The 22,083-nt window shown below is 39.0% G+C and overlaps 1 protein-coding gene across 1 annotated transcript in view; it reads left to right on the forward strand.

Moving 5' to 3' along the window:
- LOC134660442 (protein son of sevenless-like) overlaps nt 1-22,083 on the forward strand; it is a 74,471-nt gene that overhangs the window by 24,198 nt on the left and 28,190 nt on the right. The window contains exons 16-22 of the mRNA XM_063516186.1: nt 172-307; nt 1,222-1,402; nt 3,347-3,415; nt 4,801-4,906; nt 5,233-5,389; nt 18,909-19,079; nt 19,518-19,613. Of these exons, the coding sequence (XP_063372256.1) occupies nt 172-307; nt 1,222-1,402; nt 3,347-3,415; nt 4,801-4,906; nt 5,233-5,389; nt 18,909-19,079; nt 19,518-19,613 (916 nt within the window). The remainder of the gene's footprint in view (nt 1-171; nt 308-1,221; nt 1,403-3,346; nt 3,416-4,800; nt 4,907-5,232; nt 5,390-18,908; nt 19,080-19,517; nt 19,614-22,083) is intronic.

Genomic DNA, 22,083 nt, shown 5'->3' on the forward strand with positions numbered 1-22,083 from the left:
AGATTGATCGGGCAAATTGGAGAATCGAAATGTCATTTGTAGTATCTCTGATATAAAAATACAGATTTTAAATTTGTTCTTTACTATAGTTATGCACTGTTAATTTTCTTCTATGGAATACTGTTGTGGGGAAATTTTATTCATCTTCTAACATAACTTTTTTTGTTACAGCATACTCCTAGACCTAGAAAAACGTCACCCCCTTAAACTACCCCCACCGGAACTATACAGGTTCGCCGTCCCGGACTCGTCTGACAACATCCGGTTAGAAGAGAGACAGGGGAACGCGCCCGCCCCTTTAATAAAGGTAAGCACTTTTACAAGCTATTATTTTTAAAGATAAGTTTTTGGCAAAAATTTCATTTTTGGTACAAGCTTTTATCGCTGACTGTACTTTTCTTACGACAGACAACTAATACTCATCGAGACAATTTGAAAAACCCCAAACACAATTAGGTTGCGTTTGTTCATCACAGAGTTCCTATGGCCACCTCCTGTCTCCATCATCAGATCAACTCGATGGTACCATAATATTGCATTGTCATCCGATTTATACATGCATGCAAAATTTCAGCTCAATCGGAAACCGGGAAGTAGATCAAATTTAACTTGCAAGATTTGATTACAGACTGACAGACAACGGGACAGGTGAAAGTAAATAAAAGCTTGTAAAAAAGTGACTAAGCCCAAGTGGCGGAGGGTGGATTCGAACCGGGGACCGGCGACTCGCTACGCTCGTGGTTCAATTTTGGAATCTTTCGCTTGCTCGGGTATCAATATTAGCACGAGCAGTCAAACAATAACTTTGCCCCTTTGTAAAACAAATAATTATATAAACAATTTTAATGTAATTTTTGAAGTGAAAATTTCTTTAGCGGTGCTATGCACTTTTTGAGATGGGGAAAAAATGTTAAACTCGTAACAGGTGTCACGTGACCGTAAGACGTAAGACGGACACGTGACCTGATCGAAAAACTGTTACTTCGTTGTCATTGAGTTTTTCTTTACTGATTTAAATGCCATCTAGTGAGTTTCGCTCTAACAGGTATTAATATAACTCGAGTACTAACAGTGATGTGCTTAGGGGTTTCAAGTAATGCGACGAAATAACGCTAGATGGCGTTAACCTCAATTACACATAGTGCTGCAGACATTTTGCAATAGTGATTGAGTTTACACTTCTACCGGCACTTCCTGAGTGCAACTGTTTTTTCTTCACAGGGCGCAACTCTTCTTAAACTAGTAGAACGGCTAACGTACCACATTTACGCGGATTTAAACCTCGTACGGACGTTCCTGACGACGTACAGGTCGTTCTGTTTACCCTCGGAGTTGCTGGGGCTGCTCATCGAGAGGTTCCACATACCGGACCCGAGCGAGGTCTACGAGACACACATACCAGGTATGTAACTAATGGCATAGAGAAAAAAATACATAGAGTGCTCACTCCATACATCAGTTTTCGTACTAAAAAGACTATTAGCATCTAGCATCGAGTAGCGGAACTATCAGTACTGCTACTTGACAATAGATGTCGCCACCGACCGGAAAGTCTTATGCTGTTGAGATAAGACTCCGGTCGGTGCTACATCTATTGTCAAGTAGCAGTATTGATAGTTCCGCTACTCGATGCTAGATGTAGACACTGAAATTAATAGTCTGAACTGATGTGTGGAGTGAGCACTCTATGTATTTTTTTCTCTATGCTTATAGGCAGAGCTCGACAGCAAAACAAAACACTAGCGTAATCTAGCCAGTGCTTGAAATATTATTTTATCGATATCGAGTATTACTGGAGTATATGACAGGTATTGCCTCAATACATTTTTAGGGTTCCGTAGTCAACTAGGAACCCTTATAGTTTCGCCATATCTGTCCGTCCATCCGTCCGCGGATAATCTCAGTGACCGTTAGTGCTACAACGCTGAAATTTGGTATGAGTATGTATATTTTCCACGCCGAAAAAGTGGTACAATAAAATCTAAAAAAAATGTTTTGTACAACTTAGAACGAAGTTAGAAATTGCGTCTGTTTCTAATATATAACTTCATACAAATGTTTTTATTACATATTTATTTTATTTGGTGACGTATTTTCTTCTAGTACTGAATTATCGATATCGATAAAATAATGTTTCTATCACTGGCTAGATTCCGATAGTGTTTTGTTTTGCCGTGAAAAATCCGAGCTCTGCTAATAGGGATGATGACATATGTTCAATTTTATAATAAAATCTAGTAAAATAGATAGCAAACGAGCAATTTATCACAATAATGTGGATATTAAAATAAAATATGGAAATGTTACAAAAATACAGGACCTGAAAGTTTCAAAATTTAAGTTTTTTTTAAACGATAAAAGTAAGGGTACCATTCGATTCCTTACATTTTAACCAAAAAAATATTGTATGGCATCTATATACATAAACGCAATATTTCACCGACAAAAACGCAATTTTCTTGTTTTCTCCATACTACAAGATGGGCTCTCAGAGACCTTGACGTCACGTTCCTTTATCGTTTTGTTAAGGGCGTTTCGCGAGTGAAGTGCGGCTGGATGAAAAAGATTTGTCCCAAACGAGTAAATTTCCCCTCATGGCTGGAAAAAGGCGCCAAGCAATTATTTAGACGATAGACTAGATATTTAAAACTTTCGCTTTTTGAACACATATTAACCCACATTTATAGACGGGTCTATCGCGAAATTTATTTTATTATTTATCTATTCACCGACATTTCGATACAGGTTTCACTGGTTTTGTGAGTTATTAGACTAGATGTCGCGACAAACGAAACGACGTTTTCAGCTAATATTATAACCGGATTAACCGGAACTCTATTTATAAGTCCTTCTGCTTGTAATATTTAGTTGTAAATTGTTGAGCAATACACTTAGACATCTGGTATCAAGTAGCGGTACTGATTAATCCGGTTGTTGACGTAGATGTCGACTACGAAATCATCGAATTGCTAAGAAAACTGATGTATGGAGTTAGCACTCTATCTTTACTTATTTCTCTAAGGACATGTTCCATCTTTTCCGAAAGAATCATATTTATTCTAAACCTTATGTCAGGGTTCGAAATTATGCCGATAATTATCGCGATAGTTATCCGATAAATATCGGTTAATTATCCCAGGTATTGATGGTGCTATATTTACTTTGAATTCTTTGATAGTAAAAAAACATTGGGGCGTTTTTTGCTATTTTTATATTTTATTTAGGTTATTATCAGGCATAAAAATCACGATAATTATCAAGATAACTATCATTGATAATTATCCTTTCGAACCCCGCCTTATGTAACTATTTATAAAACGGACTTGTATGCACGCACGCTTACCAGTCGTAAGGATACGGACGCCAAATCAACACAGGACCATTCAGCCGGCCACATCGCTCGATAGCATTATGGGTGACGTATATTTAATACAGATATCGATGGAGTTTCGTTTCCTAGTTTATTCTGTTGTCTTGCGAAAATATCTAAAGGTTCCGTCACACAGGCGCGTTTTCTGGACGGAGCGTGAGCGGGACGCGCCGCTTTTAACATATAAAACGCTCACGCCCCGCCCGGAAAACGCGCATGTGTGACGGAACCTTAAGTTCGTTTTTTTAGTATTAGAAAAAGACTACGCGATCTTGAAATGTCTTTTAATAGAAAAACGCTTTTGAAAAATCAGTAACTGTTACTTATGAAAGCGAAATAATGTAAATACTCGTAATCGTATATGATTCATGATTGTTACATATTTGCCGTAACTTGTTATTCAATAAAAAGACACTTCAATTTTGTTTACCATTTTTCTAATGCTAAAAAAAAACAAATATTGGTGGAGTTTCGTTTCGTAGTTTATGTCTGTTGTTTTCCGAAACTATCTACAGATGTAGTGCATAATTATTTGCCATCGTTTTTTCGCGGTAACGTACGAACGTGTCTTGCTATTTCAGTCAGTCTCGGTACAAAAGTAGTGAGGTTGACTGAAGTAGCATGACAAATGCGAACATTTCCGAGAAAATACGATGGAAAACAATGTATGCAGTACATCTGTACAGTCAGCAGCAATAGTTGCTTAGCGGGCGAGGTGTTCAAAATGATCTTGACGCGACTTTATTGTTAAGAGAATAAGACCGTGTCAAGGTAATTTTGAACACCTCGCCCGCTAGCAACTTCTGCTGCTGACTGTACACTGTACATATGTGTCGTAAGTCTAGTGAAGTCTAGTGTTTGTTGGGAAACGACACATATTATTTGTAATTTAAATAAAATAAATAAATAAATAAAAAGTCATTTATTGTCGCTAAACACAGTAACAAAATAAAACAAAAGGAAAAAGAAAAAAGAAACAATAAGCACATAATTTTAAGTCCAATAGGGTTGCTTAAGCGCTTTTTTGTGGAAATTTATTTATGATTTTTTAATGTATTTTTGTTTAATAGATTTTTTTGGTGCTTATTTCAATATTTCGTATTATTAATGTTATTGTATTTATTTTAATCATTTTATTAATTAATTAAAAAACATAAAATAAACGTACCAAGTCCTTTTATGGGGTAATTCGCCAGTAACTGGTCACTTTTAGTAACTGGCCGCCCTAAACTAAAAATGAATTCTATTCACCTATAAACAGAATTCATTTTAGTATAAGGCGGCTAGTTATTGAAGGCTGGCCAGCTTTATTGAAACCTTATAATAAAATCAATTCTGTATATAGGTGAATACTGAATAGAATTCATTTGGTGGCCAATTACTAACAGTGACCAGTTACTGGCGAATTACCATACCGTTTATTTTTACAGAAAGCATAGAGAGCGTAGCGAGTGACGCGGAAAAACTTAGCAAAAACACGGCCCGGGAAGACTGGAAGAGGTATAGGAAAGAATTCCAACAGCCCGTCAAATTCAGGTACGTCGAAGGTTCTATTAGTCGCGCCAGTTACCGCACTAGGGCGGTAAATTAGCACCATATGTACTGTAATAGTACATTACATACCTAGGGAGGTGAATTCGTGAATGCTCCAGATGCGGGTGTTTGTTAAAATATGCGACCTGGGGCTTTACGAATTACCGCCCGTGGTTTGTCTGAAGTTTTACGTCTTGCCTTGGCCAGGAAGTGAGATTTTCTCCTCGCGTAGCGGGACGTAGTTTTAATGATCTAAGCATAGATACAGACAGCGGGAAGCGACTTTGTTTTATACTATGTAGTGATTTACATAAGATTTATTGTTGCAGAGTAATAAACGTGCTACGGCACTGGGTGGATCAGCATTTCTACGACTTTGAGCGCGAGCCGCCGCTCCTAGAGAGGCTCAGGGCCTTCCTGGAGTCTGTAGACGGGCGGCCCATGAGGAAGTGGGTTCAGAGCGTGCTCAAGACCGTGCAGAGAAAGGTAAGGTTCACTTCATACATACATACATATAATATATACATACATTTCTACGACATTGAGCGCGAGCCGCCGCTTCTAGAGAGGCTGAAGGCCTTCCTGGTGTAAGGATACTGTGTGGTTTATATAGATTTTTAGTACTTATAAAACATTTTTCTAGATTAAATAAGCTAAGTGACTTTTAAAAGTATTTGTAATGATCGATCACGTGAATGGTCACGTGATCGATCCCTCCATCTTGAATATTGAACGATCATTCGTGAGGTGACGTTCGAACGATAAGGTCGATCAATATTAAAAATGGTAGAAGGTATTTGAATTGTGAGCAGGTCAGTTCGTTTTGTTTTGTGAGAACCCGAGATAATAATTATAGTATGTGTCTAAGTGTATACCTACTGTCGCGTGCGTGTGGTTAATCAGGCTCAAAGAGATTATATTCATTGTGCCAAATAAATGTATTTTTATCACACATACCGTTGTTTTAATAAAATGATTAGACCTCTTATATCTCAGAAGTGAGGATAGGCGAGTATTTTTACAAATCACTCGTTTATCCCGCCTGCAAAAGTTAATTAATCGGCCCTGGCACAATGAATACAATAATGACACATAACAATTAAATGATATTGTTTTTGTTGACCACTTATTTTGACTAAATATTTTTTTAGTGTGAGGTTCGTGCTCACACTTAAATAATGATAGCTTAATACAACTAGGAAAGTAAACGAAATAATAAAATAATGTAATGTAATAACAATTTGAGTCGTTTTGATTTCGTGATCTCAAATTTGTTTACGTGATAAATATATTATGAAACGAGTGCATGCATACGTTAAAACGTATTGTCCTGTTCTGAGCTGTTTTGACAAAAAACAACGGTTACAAGTTTTACACTACAAAGATAATTATAATTTCCAATACCTAAGGTTGGGTGTTGCATTCTATTAAATACCTATTTACTTTATTACCTATACAATGTATTTCAATTGCGACGGTCAGATTTAATAATGTTTTGATTGGTTCGCAATTAAGTGTTTATTCTTATCTTAGTGTAGGTACTTGTAAATATAATTATATTTTCAAGTTTTGCCTAAAACTAGATGCGTGATGATATGCTAATAAGGCAATGCAATATAACTTCCCATTCTCTTTCCCATTTCGTTTTTCTTTTATTCTTCGAATTACATTGAGTTTGAGTATGCACGTGTTACATTCATGTGAACAAGTCTATATTTATAATAGTTGTTTATTCAAATAATGACCAGATTATAAGTATAAAGAAACTAAACGATATGGTAAATGAAGAAATAAATCCTTATAATAGATTCATGCTTAAATACTTCGTAAATGGTACGGATAATTAAATTTTAATGTAACCATGATGAGGAGAATTTAAAATCATTTTTATAAAATAAATAATGAACCCGTTTCGACGCGCCCTGCGACGCGACGTTGCTTCAGGCTGCTGAAAAACACTGATAATTGATGAAAATTTAGAATTTTTGATACAGTGAAGATAATTATTAGAATCGGCCTGAAATATGTCTGGTTGATGAAAATAACTGAAATTTGTAAAAGTTTCAATTCTACATTAATGTAGAGCCTCATTCAAAACGGCCTGAAACGATATTTCAGCCTGCTGAAAGTGACTGAACTTGTGAATATTTCAAATGTTTTGATATTGTGTAGAGCTTCATTAGAAACGACGTGAAACGATATTTCAGGCTGCTGAAAGCAGCTGAAACTTGTTATAACTACAAATCAATCAATCAATCAATCATTTATTTATTGCACCATGGTTACAACAAGAGATGTTACAACATTTATACAAGTAAGTACCTCATGGACCCTAAAAGGGTATGACAAACATTTCCTTAAACTAAGATTTATAATATTTACATATGTCATGCAATAAAGCACAAAAAGTAGCATCGTATTAAATTATATAAATAGAACTAATAAATTACATATTAAAGCTATCTGCGAAGAAATCATTAATAGAATAATACACTTTTCTCGCAAGGAACCATTTCAATCTTTTTGCGTATGTTGTATCCCTTTCCTCTGCCTTTATAAAGTCTGGAATATGATTGTAGCATTTAGCTGCTGCATAAAGAGGGCTTTTTCCTATATATTTGTAATTTAGGCGCGGGTAGCTCAAGTTTGTATTTTAGCCTTCGATTTGGCAGCTGTTTGAACAAGTGTATGTTTTTTTTGACATAAATACATAATTCTAAAATATAAAGACATGGCAGCGTAAGTATGCCATGCTCAAAAAATGTGGCTTGCAGCTATCGGGTTCTTGGATACCCACCAATGCACGAACGCATTTCTTTTGATATTGTGTAGAACTTCATTAGAAACAACCTGTAAAGATCTTTCAGGCCCCTGAAAACTCCCTGAACTTAGTGAAAATTTAATAAATTGGCAGGGATGATAATATTTCGGGTTGTTAGAACCTGTTGGAAATGCTGATATTACGGGTTTAAATCGTGTTAGACATCAAGGTACTTAACTGACATCAAGGTACTTTGTCAGCTGATAGAGCTCTTTTAAAAAAACAACGTGTACTATTCTAATCATATTTTTAACCATATAGTGCAAGATGACGCTACAACACTCGTAATGTTTGTAAGGACGGTTAAAAATTGGAAGGAGCGGCGATAATTAACCGTACAAATATAAGTTTGGCTTATTATTAACGGGGCAACTGAAATATTAAACAGGAACTTTCATTGGGCATACAATAATATTATTTGGCTGTGCATTAATAGTTTAGAGCCAATAAGTTTATATTAGTCTCAAATATAAGCATGATAATTATTAAAAAAAAAAACTGGCAGCAAAATCAAGCCACCAAAAAAAACATATAGGGAACTTGAAGTGATAGGTTGGCGTCTAAAATAATAACTAAAATATTGCAAAGCGATATACTTATAGTCGAAATCCCTAATCATGAAACACCTAATGGCCATTGTACCATTAGGTCTTTAAATTTTTAATTACTTATTTCAATAGTTACCACTGTATTCTGCCAGAGTAGGTGCGACGACGAGCGAGGCGAGGAGGAGCATGTTAGGTTGACTGTGTAGTCAGTGTAAAGGTAGTAACCAAACAAAATATTTTAAAAGAACTTCATTTTTGAATTAATAGATAGCCATTTTCTTTTAAAAATGTGCTTCATAAAATGGTCTCCAGATGCCAAATAAATAATTGGTACCTGTCTAAAAGTAAACAAAAAGCTGTAACAGTAATAAAATACAACTCGTATTGATATATTTTAAGGCTCCCTTTTTGTTGCCAATCTATTAATTTAGTACCCATTTCTATTTTTTAAACTACCCAAATTTGATTAATTAGATGACCGGTTAAATACGTGCCCATAAGTTTCAGTGATGGACGTAATCATAATCATAATCGTTTATTGCAGCCATGGTATTAAAAAAATGTTCTTATTTAGTCAGTACGTACATGGACAGTAAATGACGATAAGGTCAGCGATGGTGGGTGCAGACTTGCAGAGAGATCTTCTTCTTCTGTTGTCATGCCCTAGCGGGCGTCGGTGGCCACCTTTGCAAAGTCGTTTCTATTCTTGGCCAGTCTTGTTAGCGTGGCCGCGTCTTTGATGTTTGTCCATTTTTTAATGGCAGGCATAAAGATGCGAAGTTCAGATCTTAATGTCACAGAAGTGGACGTTAACGAATGTGAGATTCGGGAACGTCCGACGCGTAAGTCATCTGGCATGCCAAGTGAGGGAGCGGAAGGGAGCCTAAAAGGTAGGCAAAGCCGCAAACACTTGCTGCATGCGATGCCAAGTGAGGGAGCGGAAGGGAGCCTGAAAGGAAGGCAAAGCCGCAAACACTTGCTGCATATGATCGCGATTTACGGCTTGAGAGAGATTCATGTTCGCGAACACGAAATTTGGGCGGCTACAATGGTAGTGCCTCTTGGCGCCGCCGCTCGCGCGGGGAATCTGTTAGAGATTGCCACGGTGGACCGTCAAGCCACATTCCGCGCAGTAGAAGCACGTCACCATATGTGGACGCACGAGCCCGACGGAAATTGCGGAGGTCGCGGAATTCCTCTTATGAAGACAACGAGGATAATTATATATAAGCACCCACGACATCATGTGAGTCCCAAGACGGTATGGACGCATGGAGAGAAATAGGCAATATATTTATAATAACAGTTCTGATGATGACTATCGCATAACCTCTGGACATAAAAGGTTATATATACTCTCACTCTCCGAGCGTCGATCGGTTCAAAAAATTCCCAAACATAGTCTTAATTAACGGCGTGATAGCTAGTGTTGAGTCGCTCACTCGTGAGGCACCTCATTTGTACCACTCATTTTGTTAATTTGTCGCAGTACATCGTACCGCAAAAATGTCTTACTTCACTCCTCTATTCATTTTACTTGATTCTAAAATTATCTTTCTCCTAAAAGTTCTATTCTTAACCTTCAGAATTGCACTTCAATTAAATGTTACTATTTATTTATTTATAAAGGAAGTGATGAATACATAAATATGTATATACATTAAATATTTTTGTCGCCGTTGGAATTAATGGAATAGTCGACGCTGAAAATATGCTAGTACCTCACCTCATTTGAAGTAAGACATTGTAACACCTCATTTTAGAAAATGAGGTACTCATACAAACTCATTTTAAATTGATGTCCTACCCATCACTAGTGATAGCGTAAGTAAACTACCCGAATTTGGTGAAAATGTTATAAGTAAATTTTTGAACACCATAAAAGATATGAAAGGCAGTTTATCTTCTAAATTGTCGTTAAATAATGTTCACGAGTCCGATCCAATGTAGAAAGATTAAACCATTCTTACATGGCTTACAAAGTAGAGGAGTGCTGAGATTTACGGGTGGACAGAGAAAGAGATTATACATTTTACGCTTCCGAAACTTACAGGCCCTGCTAAATCTTTGTACCAGGATCCTAGCACTGTCCTCTACACGTGGTCGGAGTAGAAAAAGAAACTTGTAGAATCTTTCCCATGTTGTGATGATTACGCGGAACTTTTAACAACTATGCTCTCCAAGAAAGCTAAATATGGAGATTCACTTGAGCACTATTATATGACAAAGTTATATTTATTAAACAGATTTTGTATTAAGGGTTGGAAAGCTGTTGTTGACTGCTTGTTAGATGGTATAGAGGACCGTGCTTTTGTGAACCTGAAGAGGGTCTTAAGTATTTAGAAACAGTTAAGGTGGGGTTTAACAGAGAAATAGGTCAAAAATTTGATAAGCAGGGACAAGATAGGAAATAGTTAGATAACCCTACTATAAAACAATCGGATTAACCCTCTAATGAAATTGTTTGTCATAATTGTAACGAGGAAGAACACAAAAGTTTCCTGGGTAAAAGAGACAGCGGACCTGTGGGAAGCTAGGTCATCTTCCAGTGTTCTGTAGGTAGTAGTAGAGAAACAATTCCAAATATAACTATTATCGATATCCTGATAAAAAAAAATACATACAAATCTTTTGTGTTTTGTCAATATGGGTATTGGGTAGTGCGTTAACTCTAAATAGAAAACCGACGGGAATAAATTGAATTAAATTTTGACACTAGCAACCTGCCTGTAACGGTAGGTGTAGCTGGCCGCGTAAAGCGATAATTAGGTAAGACAAAAGCTAACGTGACCGTACAGGAATAAAAAAAAAAAGTTGATGTTATGATTACCTATATTATTATATATTTTATTAATCAAGCAACATGGCTCAAAAGGCTGGGAAACATAAAAAAAAATTAAAATTACAACTTAAATTAAAAATACAGAATAGATTAAATTAAGATGTTACCTACTAAAATACGTAAGATTTAGATTTAAGGGAAACATGTCATAAAAATAAAATAATAAAAATAATAACAATTAAGATATATGGGGAAGAGGATCTTTATTGAACAAAATTATAATTATAAATACAGAGGTTACACTAAAAATTAAGATTGAATACAAGGAAATTATGGCTACTTATGAAAGATTATAATATATTGTACAAGTCAATATAACGATAGGTGGATTGACTCTAAAGCTATTTATAGGCTTGGCAAGCTTCTTTAGCAGGTTTGTACGTGACTTAGCTGTGATACGCAGACCACTGACAGACATGCTGAAGAAAGGCAATGAATGGAAGTGACCAGAATCAGTGACCAGGATGATGCATTCAACTCATTAAAGGGAAAACTAATATCTAGATCTATTCCCAATATTTATGACCCGAAACGTAAGACTCAGTTGCTTTTCCAAAAAAAAAAGTGACGAAGGCCCTTTTAAGCCAGTCTCGTACTTTAGCCGGAAAACTAAACCAGATAAGCAACGTTCGCATTCATTTGAACTAGAGACCCTCACGGTGATTACCTCCTTGTTATAAATGACAGCTTTTCTAAATTCATTAACATCTAGCCTGTTCGAAATACAAAGACCTCAACAACGGTGAAGGTCTTCCGCGACTACATGAGCTATTTTGGAACACCCGTTAGATTAATCACGGACCTAGTGAGCGTTAGGAGAGAAGTGCCGAGTGGTGGTAAATCAAAATTGGGTAGCAAATACCAGGGACCGTATAGGATTATTAGATGCCTTCCTAACGACCGCTAAGTAGTCGAAGATACACCACTAACACGGAAAAGGGCAACCATCGTTATGAAAACATAAGTGCGATAAATAAATTAAAATCTTGGTTGTGTTTGATAACAAGCATGGTAAAGTAAGTAAGTAGTTCCGAATTTGGCAGTGACGACACCGAAGTCCAAATGGGTCTGAGTAATCATCATGGCTAATTTGCATGGCTGTTAGTCTAGGATCTAGGACATAGGTAATTTAGATAAATTGATAATTTTTTAATTAATATTGCACTATTGTAAGTTCGAATTTTCAATTGTATCTGTATCTGTAATTAGGTAGAGGTGTGTGTGTACTAATAGAAATCCTAAAATATAATAACATTATGTTGTTTGATTATTATGTGTTATATAAGTGCTATTGATTAGGCTTTCTTGACGTTGTTCAATGAGTTCATTAAAAATAATTAAATGAATGCTAATAAATAAAGTGATCATATAAATTCGTATAACTTAGTTAAAATATACTTTATTTTGTAATATACTGTTATAAAACCAGTATATCTAACATTTAATCGAATGGTAATTGTAGATGAGCAAAGGGACTTGCTCTAGCAGGATGGCCGAGCTGTAAGGATACTGTGTGGTTTATATAGATTTTTAGTACTTATAAAACATTTTTCTAGATTAAATAAGCTAAGTGACTTTTAAAAGTATTTGTAATGATCGATCACGTGAATGGTCACGTGATCGATCCCTCCATCTTGAATATTGAACGATCATTCGTGAGGTGACGTTCGAACGATAAGGTCGATCAATATTAAAAATGGTAGAAGGTATTTGAATTGTGAGCAGGTCAGTTCGTTTTGTTTTGTGAGAACCCGAGATAATAATTATAGTATGTGTCTAAGTGTATACCTACTGTCGCGTGCGTGTGGTTAATCAGGCTCAAAGAGATTATATTCATTGTGCCAAATAAATGTATTTTTATCACACATACCGTTGTTTTAATAAAATGATTAGACCTCTTATACTGGAGTCTGTAGACGGGCGGCCCATGAGGAAGTGGGTTCAGAGCGTGCTCAAGACCGTGCAGAGAAAGGTAAGGTTCACTTCATACATACATACATATAATACATACATACATTTCTACGACTTTGAGCGCGAGCCGCCGCTCCTAGAGAGGCTGAGGGCCTTCCTGGAGTCTGTAGACGGGCGGCCCATGAGGAAGTGGGTTCAGAGCGTGCTCAAGACCGTGCAGAGAAAGGTAAGGTTCACTTCATACATACATACACACATATAATACATACATACATACATTTCTACGACTTTGAGCGCGAGCCGCCGCTCCTAGAGAGGCTGAAGGCCTTCCTGGAGTCTGTAGACGGGCGGCCCATGAGGAAGTGGGTTCAGAGCGTGCTCAAGACCGTGCAGAGAAAGGTAAGGTTCACTTCATACATACATACACACATATAATACATACATACATACATTTCTACGACTTTGAGCGCGAGCCGCCGCTCCTAGAGAGGCTGAGGGCCTTCCTGGAGTCTGTAGACGGGCGGCCCATGAGGAAGTGGGTGCAGAGCGTGCTCAAGACCGTGCAGAGAAAGGTAAGGTTCACTTCATACATACATACATATAATACATACATACATTTCTACGACTTTGAGCGCGAGCCGCCGCTCCTAGAGAGGCTGAGGGCCTTCCTGGAGTCTGTAGACGGGCGGCCCATGAGGAAGTGGGTGCAGAGCGTGCTCAAGACCGTGCAGAGAAAGGTAAGGTTCACTTCATACATACATACATATAATACATACATACATTTCTACGACTTTGAGCGCGAGCCGCCGCTCCTAGAGAGGCTGAGGGCCTTCCTGGAGTCTGTAGACGGGCGGCCCATGAGGAAGTGGGTGCAGAGCGTGCTCAAGACCGTGCAGAGAAAGGTAAGGTTCACTTCATACATACATACATATAATACATACATACATTTCTACGACTTTGAGCGCGAGCCGCCGCTCCTAGAGAGGCTGAGGGCCTTCCTGGAGTCCGTCACGGGCGGCCCATGAGGAAGTGGGTTCAGAGCGTGCTCAAGACCGTGCAGAGAAAGGTAAGGTTCACTTCATACATACATACATACATATAATACATACATACATTTCTACGACTTTGAGCGCGAGCCGCCGCTCCTAGAGAGGCTGAGGGCCTTCCTGGAGTCTGTAGACGGGCGGCCCATGAGGAAGTGGGTTCAGAGCGTGCTCAAGACCGTGCAGAGAAAGGTAAGGTTCACTTCATACATACATACATATAATACATACATACATTTCTACGACTTTGAGCGCGAGCCGCCGCTCCTAGAGAGGCTGAGGGCCTTCCTGGAGTCTGTAGACGGGCGGCCCATGAGGAAGTGGGTGCAGAGCGTGCTCAAGACCGTGCAGAGAAAGGTAAGGTTCACTTCATACATACATACATATAATACATACATACATTTCTACGACTTTGAGCGCGAGCCGCCGCTCCTAGAGAGGCTGAGGGCCTTCCTGGAGTCCGTCACGGGCGGCCCATGAGGAAGTGGGTTCAGAGCGTGCTCAAGACCGTGCAGAGAAAGGTAAGGTTCACTTCATACATACATACATACATATAATACATACATACATTTCTACGACTTTGAGCGCGAGCCGCCGCTCCTAGAGAGGCTGAGGGCCTTCCTGGAGTCCGTCACGGGCGGCCCATGAGGAAGTGGGTGCAGAGCGTGCTCAAGACCGTGCAGAGAAAGGTAAGGTTCACTTCATACATACATACATACATATAATACATACATACATACATTTCTACGACTTTGAGCGCGAGCCGCCGCTCCTAGAGAGGCTGAGGGCCTTCCTGGAGTCTGTAGACGGGCGGCCCATGAGGAAGTGGGTTCAGAGCGTGCTCAAGACCGTGCAGAGAAAGGTAAGGTTCACTTCATACATTTTTTTTTTTTTTTTTTTTTTTTTATTTAGTAATTAAAACTTAAATCTATCATTACAGGTTTTACCTAATGCGATAGATAAGCGACACACCAATAATCAAGAGTTATTGACAATATAAATAAAACTTTTAACTTAAAACTTAACTTAATATAAACATAGTGGCCTTAGTGAAGTCATTCAGGGAGCACGTAAATATGTCTAACCCCAACGCAACTTTATTGACAGTACGAATAGCCCTCGTTAGGGGAGCTTCCTTTAACAGTTTTGTGCGAGCAACGGGTACGGCCAGCAATGGCGGCCGGCGGCGGCGCCACACGTGCCGGTCAGGCACGTACAGCGCGAGGGCGTGCAGGACCCCAGGGTTACACAACTCGCCTCTTAGCACCCTCACTACATATGAAGCAAGGGCAAGTTCCCGCCTCACCTCCAGCTTATTATAGCCCACCATTCCCAGCACGAAGAGTGTGGGATACAGCAAGGGATATCCAGGATATACACCATATAGTTTTAAGTAAAGGAGCCTAACATATTTATTTTGAATGCGTTCCATCATGGTTTTGTATTTAGCTTCGTGTGGACTCCAAATCACCGCGTTCCATTCGAGGTGACTCCTTACGAGGGCCACATACACTGCTCGTATCGCTGCAATGTTCGTGAAGTCCTTTGCTTGACGCATCAAGAAACCGAGGTTACGAAATGCTTTTTTGCAGACACTAATAACGTGATCACGAATTGACAAATCGGCAGCTAAGCGGACTCCGAGATCACGCACCTCCGACACTCGCTGCATTGGCTTTCCACCAATATCGTACAAATGGTTAATTGGCCTATGCGCACGACTAAACGAAATTACCGTGCACTTGGTTTCGTTGAAATATAATTTATTGTCTACACTCCATTGGACAACCTTGTCAATGTCCCCCTGCAATTTAAGACAATCCGAGATATCCTTAACAACGCGGACCAGTTTTAAGTCGTCAGCAAATAGGAGGCAGGTAGAATCCCTCACTGCATCAGGAAGATCATTGATCATTAGTATAAATCCCAACGGCCCCAAATTACTGCCTTGACTTACACCTGATCTTACGTAGTACGGCTGAGATTTGCTGCCAGAGCAATCCACATACTGTTGCCTGTCGCGCATGTAGCTGGCAAAGAACTCAAGAGTATGTGGCGTGCAGCCGGCAATCGCAAACTTCGTCAACAAGATATCGTTGTCTACCGTGTCGAATGCCTTACGGAAATCGAAGTATGCTACGTCTACCTGGTGACCTGCGTCTACTGCCGGAACTATTAGGGTCATTAGATGCAAAAGATTTCCTGTAGTGCTGCGCGCTGCTCGAAACCCATATTGAGCCTCGGAAAGTTGAGAACTCACCTGCGAATAAAGGGTCTTGTGTAATGCAGACTCAAAGACCTTGGCCGGTGCATTTAGTACCGCTACCGGCCGGTAGTTACTGGTCTCGAGCCCACCCCCTCCCTTCGGCACCGGTACCACCCTAGTCACTTTCCACTTTTCAGGAAATGTCTGGGTTCTAATGCAAACATTAAATATATGGCACAATGGGTCGGTTAGTGTCGAACGACAATCCTTCAAGAGGAATGGTGGTATTCCATCTGGGCCCGTTGAACGCTTGGCCGGAAGGCGCGCCAGTGCCTGGCGCACATCTCCCACCTCTAGATGCTCGATGTGTACCCGTGCACTGTTCGGCCCACCAGCCGCATCCGCCGCAATACAGTCTAGCTTGGCCGGCACCTGATTGAAGACGGAATAAAAAAACATAGAAAATTCGTCGGCACATTCCTGTTCCGAAAGAGTCCGACCCTCCTTTACTAGCTTATAAGCAGAACCTTTGGATCGTTTAGAATTCAAAAATTGCCAAAAGGACTTCGGATCTAACGTCAACTGTTTTTGTACACGGTCCTGGTAACGGTCATGAGCATCTGTAATGGCTAATTTTAGGTGCGCTCGGCATCTAGAGAACTCCTCGTATACCTCTTTGGACTTACTCGATTTAAACTTCTTATGAAGCCTATATTTTAATTTGATGTCGTGAATAATTTGAGCTGTGTACCACTCAGGATACGAATACCTAGTGTTTTCAGACTTTCGCTTTTTAATAGGAACACATTCATCTAAAATCTGAGTAATTTTGTCGTAGAAAAACAAGAGAGCTGAGTCAGGCTCACTAATAGTATAAATATCACTCCAATCAATAGACCCTAATTTATTATATAGCGTGTGATAATCGGCCTTGTAGAAATTCCACTCGCGCACCGCAAGCGAGCGATTGTTGCTGTGAGTCATCGTGCATAGATTGCGCGGCGCCCGGGTGCAAGCATCGGCGGCAGCGGCCCGAGCCGCCCGAGTAGGAATAGTCGCTGACACGCACACCACTAACGGTGGATGGTACATGTCTACAGGTTGTAAACTATCGTCCTCACAGGCCGCATGCACCAATACATTGCCGGGAACGGACCCCCCGCTCAACACAAGATCGAGTTGTCTCCCATCACAATTTGGTACTTTATTTCCCTGAATGAAATCGCAATAGGCTGCAAAATAGTCATAGTAATTATTAATGCTAGTATTACATGAAAATAAATTAAAATCACCCAAAACCATAATGTTTCCTTTGTACTTAACACAGAGAGTTTCCAGTAAATTAAACATGATCATATATTCATTCTCATCTGACCGGGGTGGAATGTAACATACATACATACATATAATATATACATACATTTCTACGACATTGAGCGTGAGCCGCCGCTCCTAGAGAGGCTGAGGGCCTTCCTGGAGTCTGTAGACGGGCGGCCCATGAGGAAGTGGGTTCAGAGCGTGCTCAAGACCGTGCAGAGAAAGGTAAGGTTCACTTCATACATACATACATACATATAATACATACATACATACATTTCTACGACTTTGAGCGCGAGCCGCCGCTCCTAGAGAGGCTGAGGGCCTTCCTGGAGTCTGTAGACGGGCGGCCCATGAGGAAGTGGGTTCAGAGCGTGATCAAGACCGTGCAGAGAAAGGTAAGGTTCACTTCATACATACATACATACATATAATACATACATACATACAGAGCGTGCTCAAGACCGTGCAGAGAAAGGTAAATAGAGTTAGGGTCGGATGCACCAAACCGCCTGTCACCGTTAAAGCGTTCGCTAAATTTTATTGTATGAGAGATCTCTGCCGAGTGTGTTGATCAGTCTGTCAAATGTGGTTGGTGCAACTGGCCCTTAGACCGCGAAAAGTGCATGTGCAACGATTTCGATAGCACACGCCGTGCCAGGGTTCTAAATTATCCAGATAATTATACCCTTCTTTGATAATTATCGCGATAACTATTCAATAAATATCGGGTAATTATCCCAGGTATGGATGGTGCTATATATGATATTTCTTAAAAAATAATATGTTTATTTGCGCGATTTGTTCTTAAACATGATACCGCATTTTAGAAATTTTAGGTTATTATCAAATCGATAATTATCAGGCATAAAAATCACGATAATTGTCAAAATAACTATCAATGATAATTATCTTTTCGAACCCTGCGCCGTGCAAGTATTATTTTAAACGTCAAACTTATATGTAACCATATCTTAAGGGCTATTTAGTTTTTTGCACCTCCTAAATAGTTGAATGAATATTATCATTTCTCAACTACCTACTAAAGGTTGTCTCGAAGAGATCGCTCTTTAGCGATAAGACCGCCTGTTGTTACCTCTGTATTTATGTATTATGTGTGTCTCTCTGTAAATGTTTTATTGAGGTTGTGCAATAAAGAGGATTTGTATTATATTGTAAGTAAAAATTAATCAATTTCACAGATCTTCAATGTACAGTAAGCTGCTGAGATAACTGACCCCTCCTGTATAGAAACTTTTTTTGCAGGGGGGTCAGTTATCTCTGCAGGGTACTGTACCTCATCTTTTTTTTTTTCAGAGCGAAAAATCAGAATCCGACGCTGGCGTGTCCCACGTGTTCTCAAAACCCCCACCCCGGGTCATTAGTCACGTGGCCAACCCCGAACTGCACAACTGGCATCCCCTGGCGTTGCATCCCTTGGAACTGGCCAGACAACTAACCCTTAGGGAGTTCCAGCTATATAGACAGGTGAGACAAGTTTCAGGTCACAAGCTGTATAACAGTAATGTTGGTTACCCCATCCCGGGTGATGTCACGTGGCCAACCCCGAGCTGCACAACTGGCATCCCCTGGCGTTGCATCCCTTGGAACTGGCCAGACAACTAACCCTTAGGGAGTTCCAGCTATATAGACAGGTGAGACAAGTTTCAGGTCACAAGCTGTATAACAGTAATGTTGGTTACCCCATCCCGGGTGATGTCACGTGGCCAATCCCGAGATACACAACTGGCAATAAAGTAAAAGGTTGCCTGGAAGAGATCATTTTTAGCGATAAGACCGCCTGTTGTTTACTTCTGCTTGTGCTGCTGTTTTATTTTATTGAGGTTTACAATAAAGAGTATTTGTATTGTATTGTAAAATATTATGATTTTTTCCCTAGTTGTAATTCTTTATGTTATTTTTTAGGTAAAACCTTCGGAGCTAGTCGGCGCGGTGTGGACGAAGAAAGACAAGGAAAAGACGAGTCCAAATCTATTGAAAATTATCAAACATACAACAAATGTAAGTACTGTTTTTGATCAGTTATATGACTGTTATGAGGTTGTGACATTTACGGGACAGGTCATGCTGTTGACGCAAGAATGACTTAATTTAACATACAGGGATTTTTTTTAATGCATCACTACATATTGAGATAACTAATCTATTGTCACGTAGAAAAATAAATACTTTTTACGTAAAATACCTTTTTGATATTTAAGGGGACGGTATATGACGTTTTCGATTTAGACCTCACTTTGTGCAATCAATTTGTTCAATGAATGATTAATAACTGCATTAAATTATACGTAAATCTGTTCACGAAGAAGCCGTGTACCGGATCTTCACGCCATAATATTTTTTATTTGCTGTAATTCTCTACAAATCAACACTAAAACTGTCCAAAAATCAAAATATGGAGTTCCGTTTGAGCAAGACGCATTACAGTTTTGTCTTTGACAGTAATTGAGTTGTTGTGGGATTTTGAAGGCTAGATAACTAAACTACCAAATTATTATCTACTTATATTTTTACTCACAAATACAACACAGAAATTTAATCCCAAATGTAAACTTTCGTATAATTTCCATACATTGACGACATCACTCAAAACTCTTCTTCGAGTCAGATGGCCGTTGGCCTTGCATCGAAGCAGACGTGTACGTCGTTGTAGCTCGTTTTAGACATTTTTATAGACATTTCATCATATACGCATACGAAAATGTATACCAGTAGATAAATTGTATTTCATACAATAGGGTAAATAAATATAATCACGTCGAGCTCGAGTCAAATTTTAAATGTGAGTTGTTGTTATTTACGGGTCGTAACGGTCGAAAACAGCAGTAAATTATCCTAAAACAATACGATTACAATCGAATTTAAGTAACTTGTTCCTTCAAAACCCGCTTAAAATGAAAAAAAGTTTAAAGACTCGTTTTACTGATTGGGATTGATTTTCATTATGCTGGTATCAATTTTGCGTCATTATAAAAATGTATATGACTTCTGTACGTCAATGACTTTTGATGTCAATTAATTGTAATCTTGTATTTATGTTAGAGAATATTATATGTTCATTTAAATCGAAGTATCGAAGTATCTATTAATACGAAGCGTAATTCGTTTAATACCTAAAGACTTGCAGTGTCTACACCTACTTGACGTTCGTTCCGTCTATGTATGCGATTACGTAACGTGCTGTTCTGATAATCTTCAAGAATCAAGATAATTAATAACGGCAAGATCAGCATTTAGTACCAGCGAGTTTTGCGGATTTGGAGACCGAGATGAAGCTTACAGGCCAATATCGCTGCGGCCCGGCCTGCTTATTGTTATGTGTATAAATATAAATCGAATGTTATATAAATTTACTATAAAAAACAATGTTTTATTTCAATGACATTCTGTGCGTAGAGGTATGTATGTTTCGGTGATTATAAGAATTATGTCCACACAATAATCGTGCAAAGCAGAGACTGCATTATTTCTTTACGGTATAAGCGGTAAGGAAAAACTCATTGGTATCCTGGCTCGTACCAATGAGTTTTTCGGAACTTATGTACGAAATATCATTTGATATTTACCACTAGCTTTTCGGTGAAGGAGGAAACATCGTGAGGAAACCTGCATACTCGTAGTGGATACATTTGCGAAGAAATTCAAAGCTGTGTGTGAAGTCCCCAATCCGCATTGGGCTAGCGTTGAGATTATTGTCTATACAGGGTGGTCCAAACCTTGACGTCCAAAAATCGTGGAAATGGATACATAGCAGAATGTGCAAGTCGCAAAATGAGCACTAGTGCAAATCGCAGAAGGTGCAGGTAGTAAAACGTGCAGATCGTAAAACGAGCAGGTCGCAAAATGTGCAAATCGTACAAAGTGCAGGTCGCGAAATGTGCAAATCGTAAAAAGTGCAGGCCGCATAATGTGCAAATCATAAAAAGCGCAGGTCGCCAAATGTGCAAATCGTAAAAAGTGCAGGTCGCGAAAGGTGCATATAGTAATGTCGTTTGCTTTGTGTGTCGTCCCTAGTTAAACTGCATGGTACAAAGTCCAACGGGCATATTTCAAAGCACTGCCTCATAAATTATTTGCTCATAAAACAAGGTCACGATAAGGTATCAAAATAATAAAAAAGATAGCAGGTTTGTTTCAAAATATTTTAACATTCGGTAATCAACAGAAGCCTTATTGGCAACGATTACGCATTTTGGACCTGTAGAATCTGAGCTCTATTTCAAAATCTACACATTTTGCGACTTGCTCATTATGCGATCTGCTTGCACATTCTGCGATCTGCTCATTATGAGATCTGCACATTTTGCGATCTGCTCATTATGAGATCTGCACATTTTGCGATCTGCTCATTATGAGATCTGTACATTTTGCGATCTTCTCATTATGAGATTTGCACATTTTGCGATTTGCTCATTTTACGTAGCCTGCACATTTTGCGACTTGGACATTCTGCTATGTATCCATCAGAATG

Source organism: Cydia amplana, chromosome 27, assembly GCF_948474715.1.
Source record: "Cydia amplana chromosome 27, ilCydAmpl1.1, whole genome shotgun sequence".
NCBI classification, from domain to species: domain Eukaryota; kingdom Metazoa; phylum Arthropoda; class Insecta; order Lepidoptera; family Tortricidae; genus Cydia; species Cydia amplana.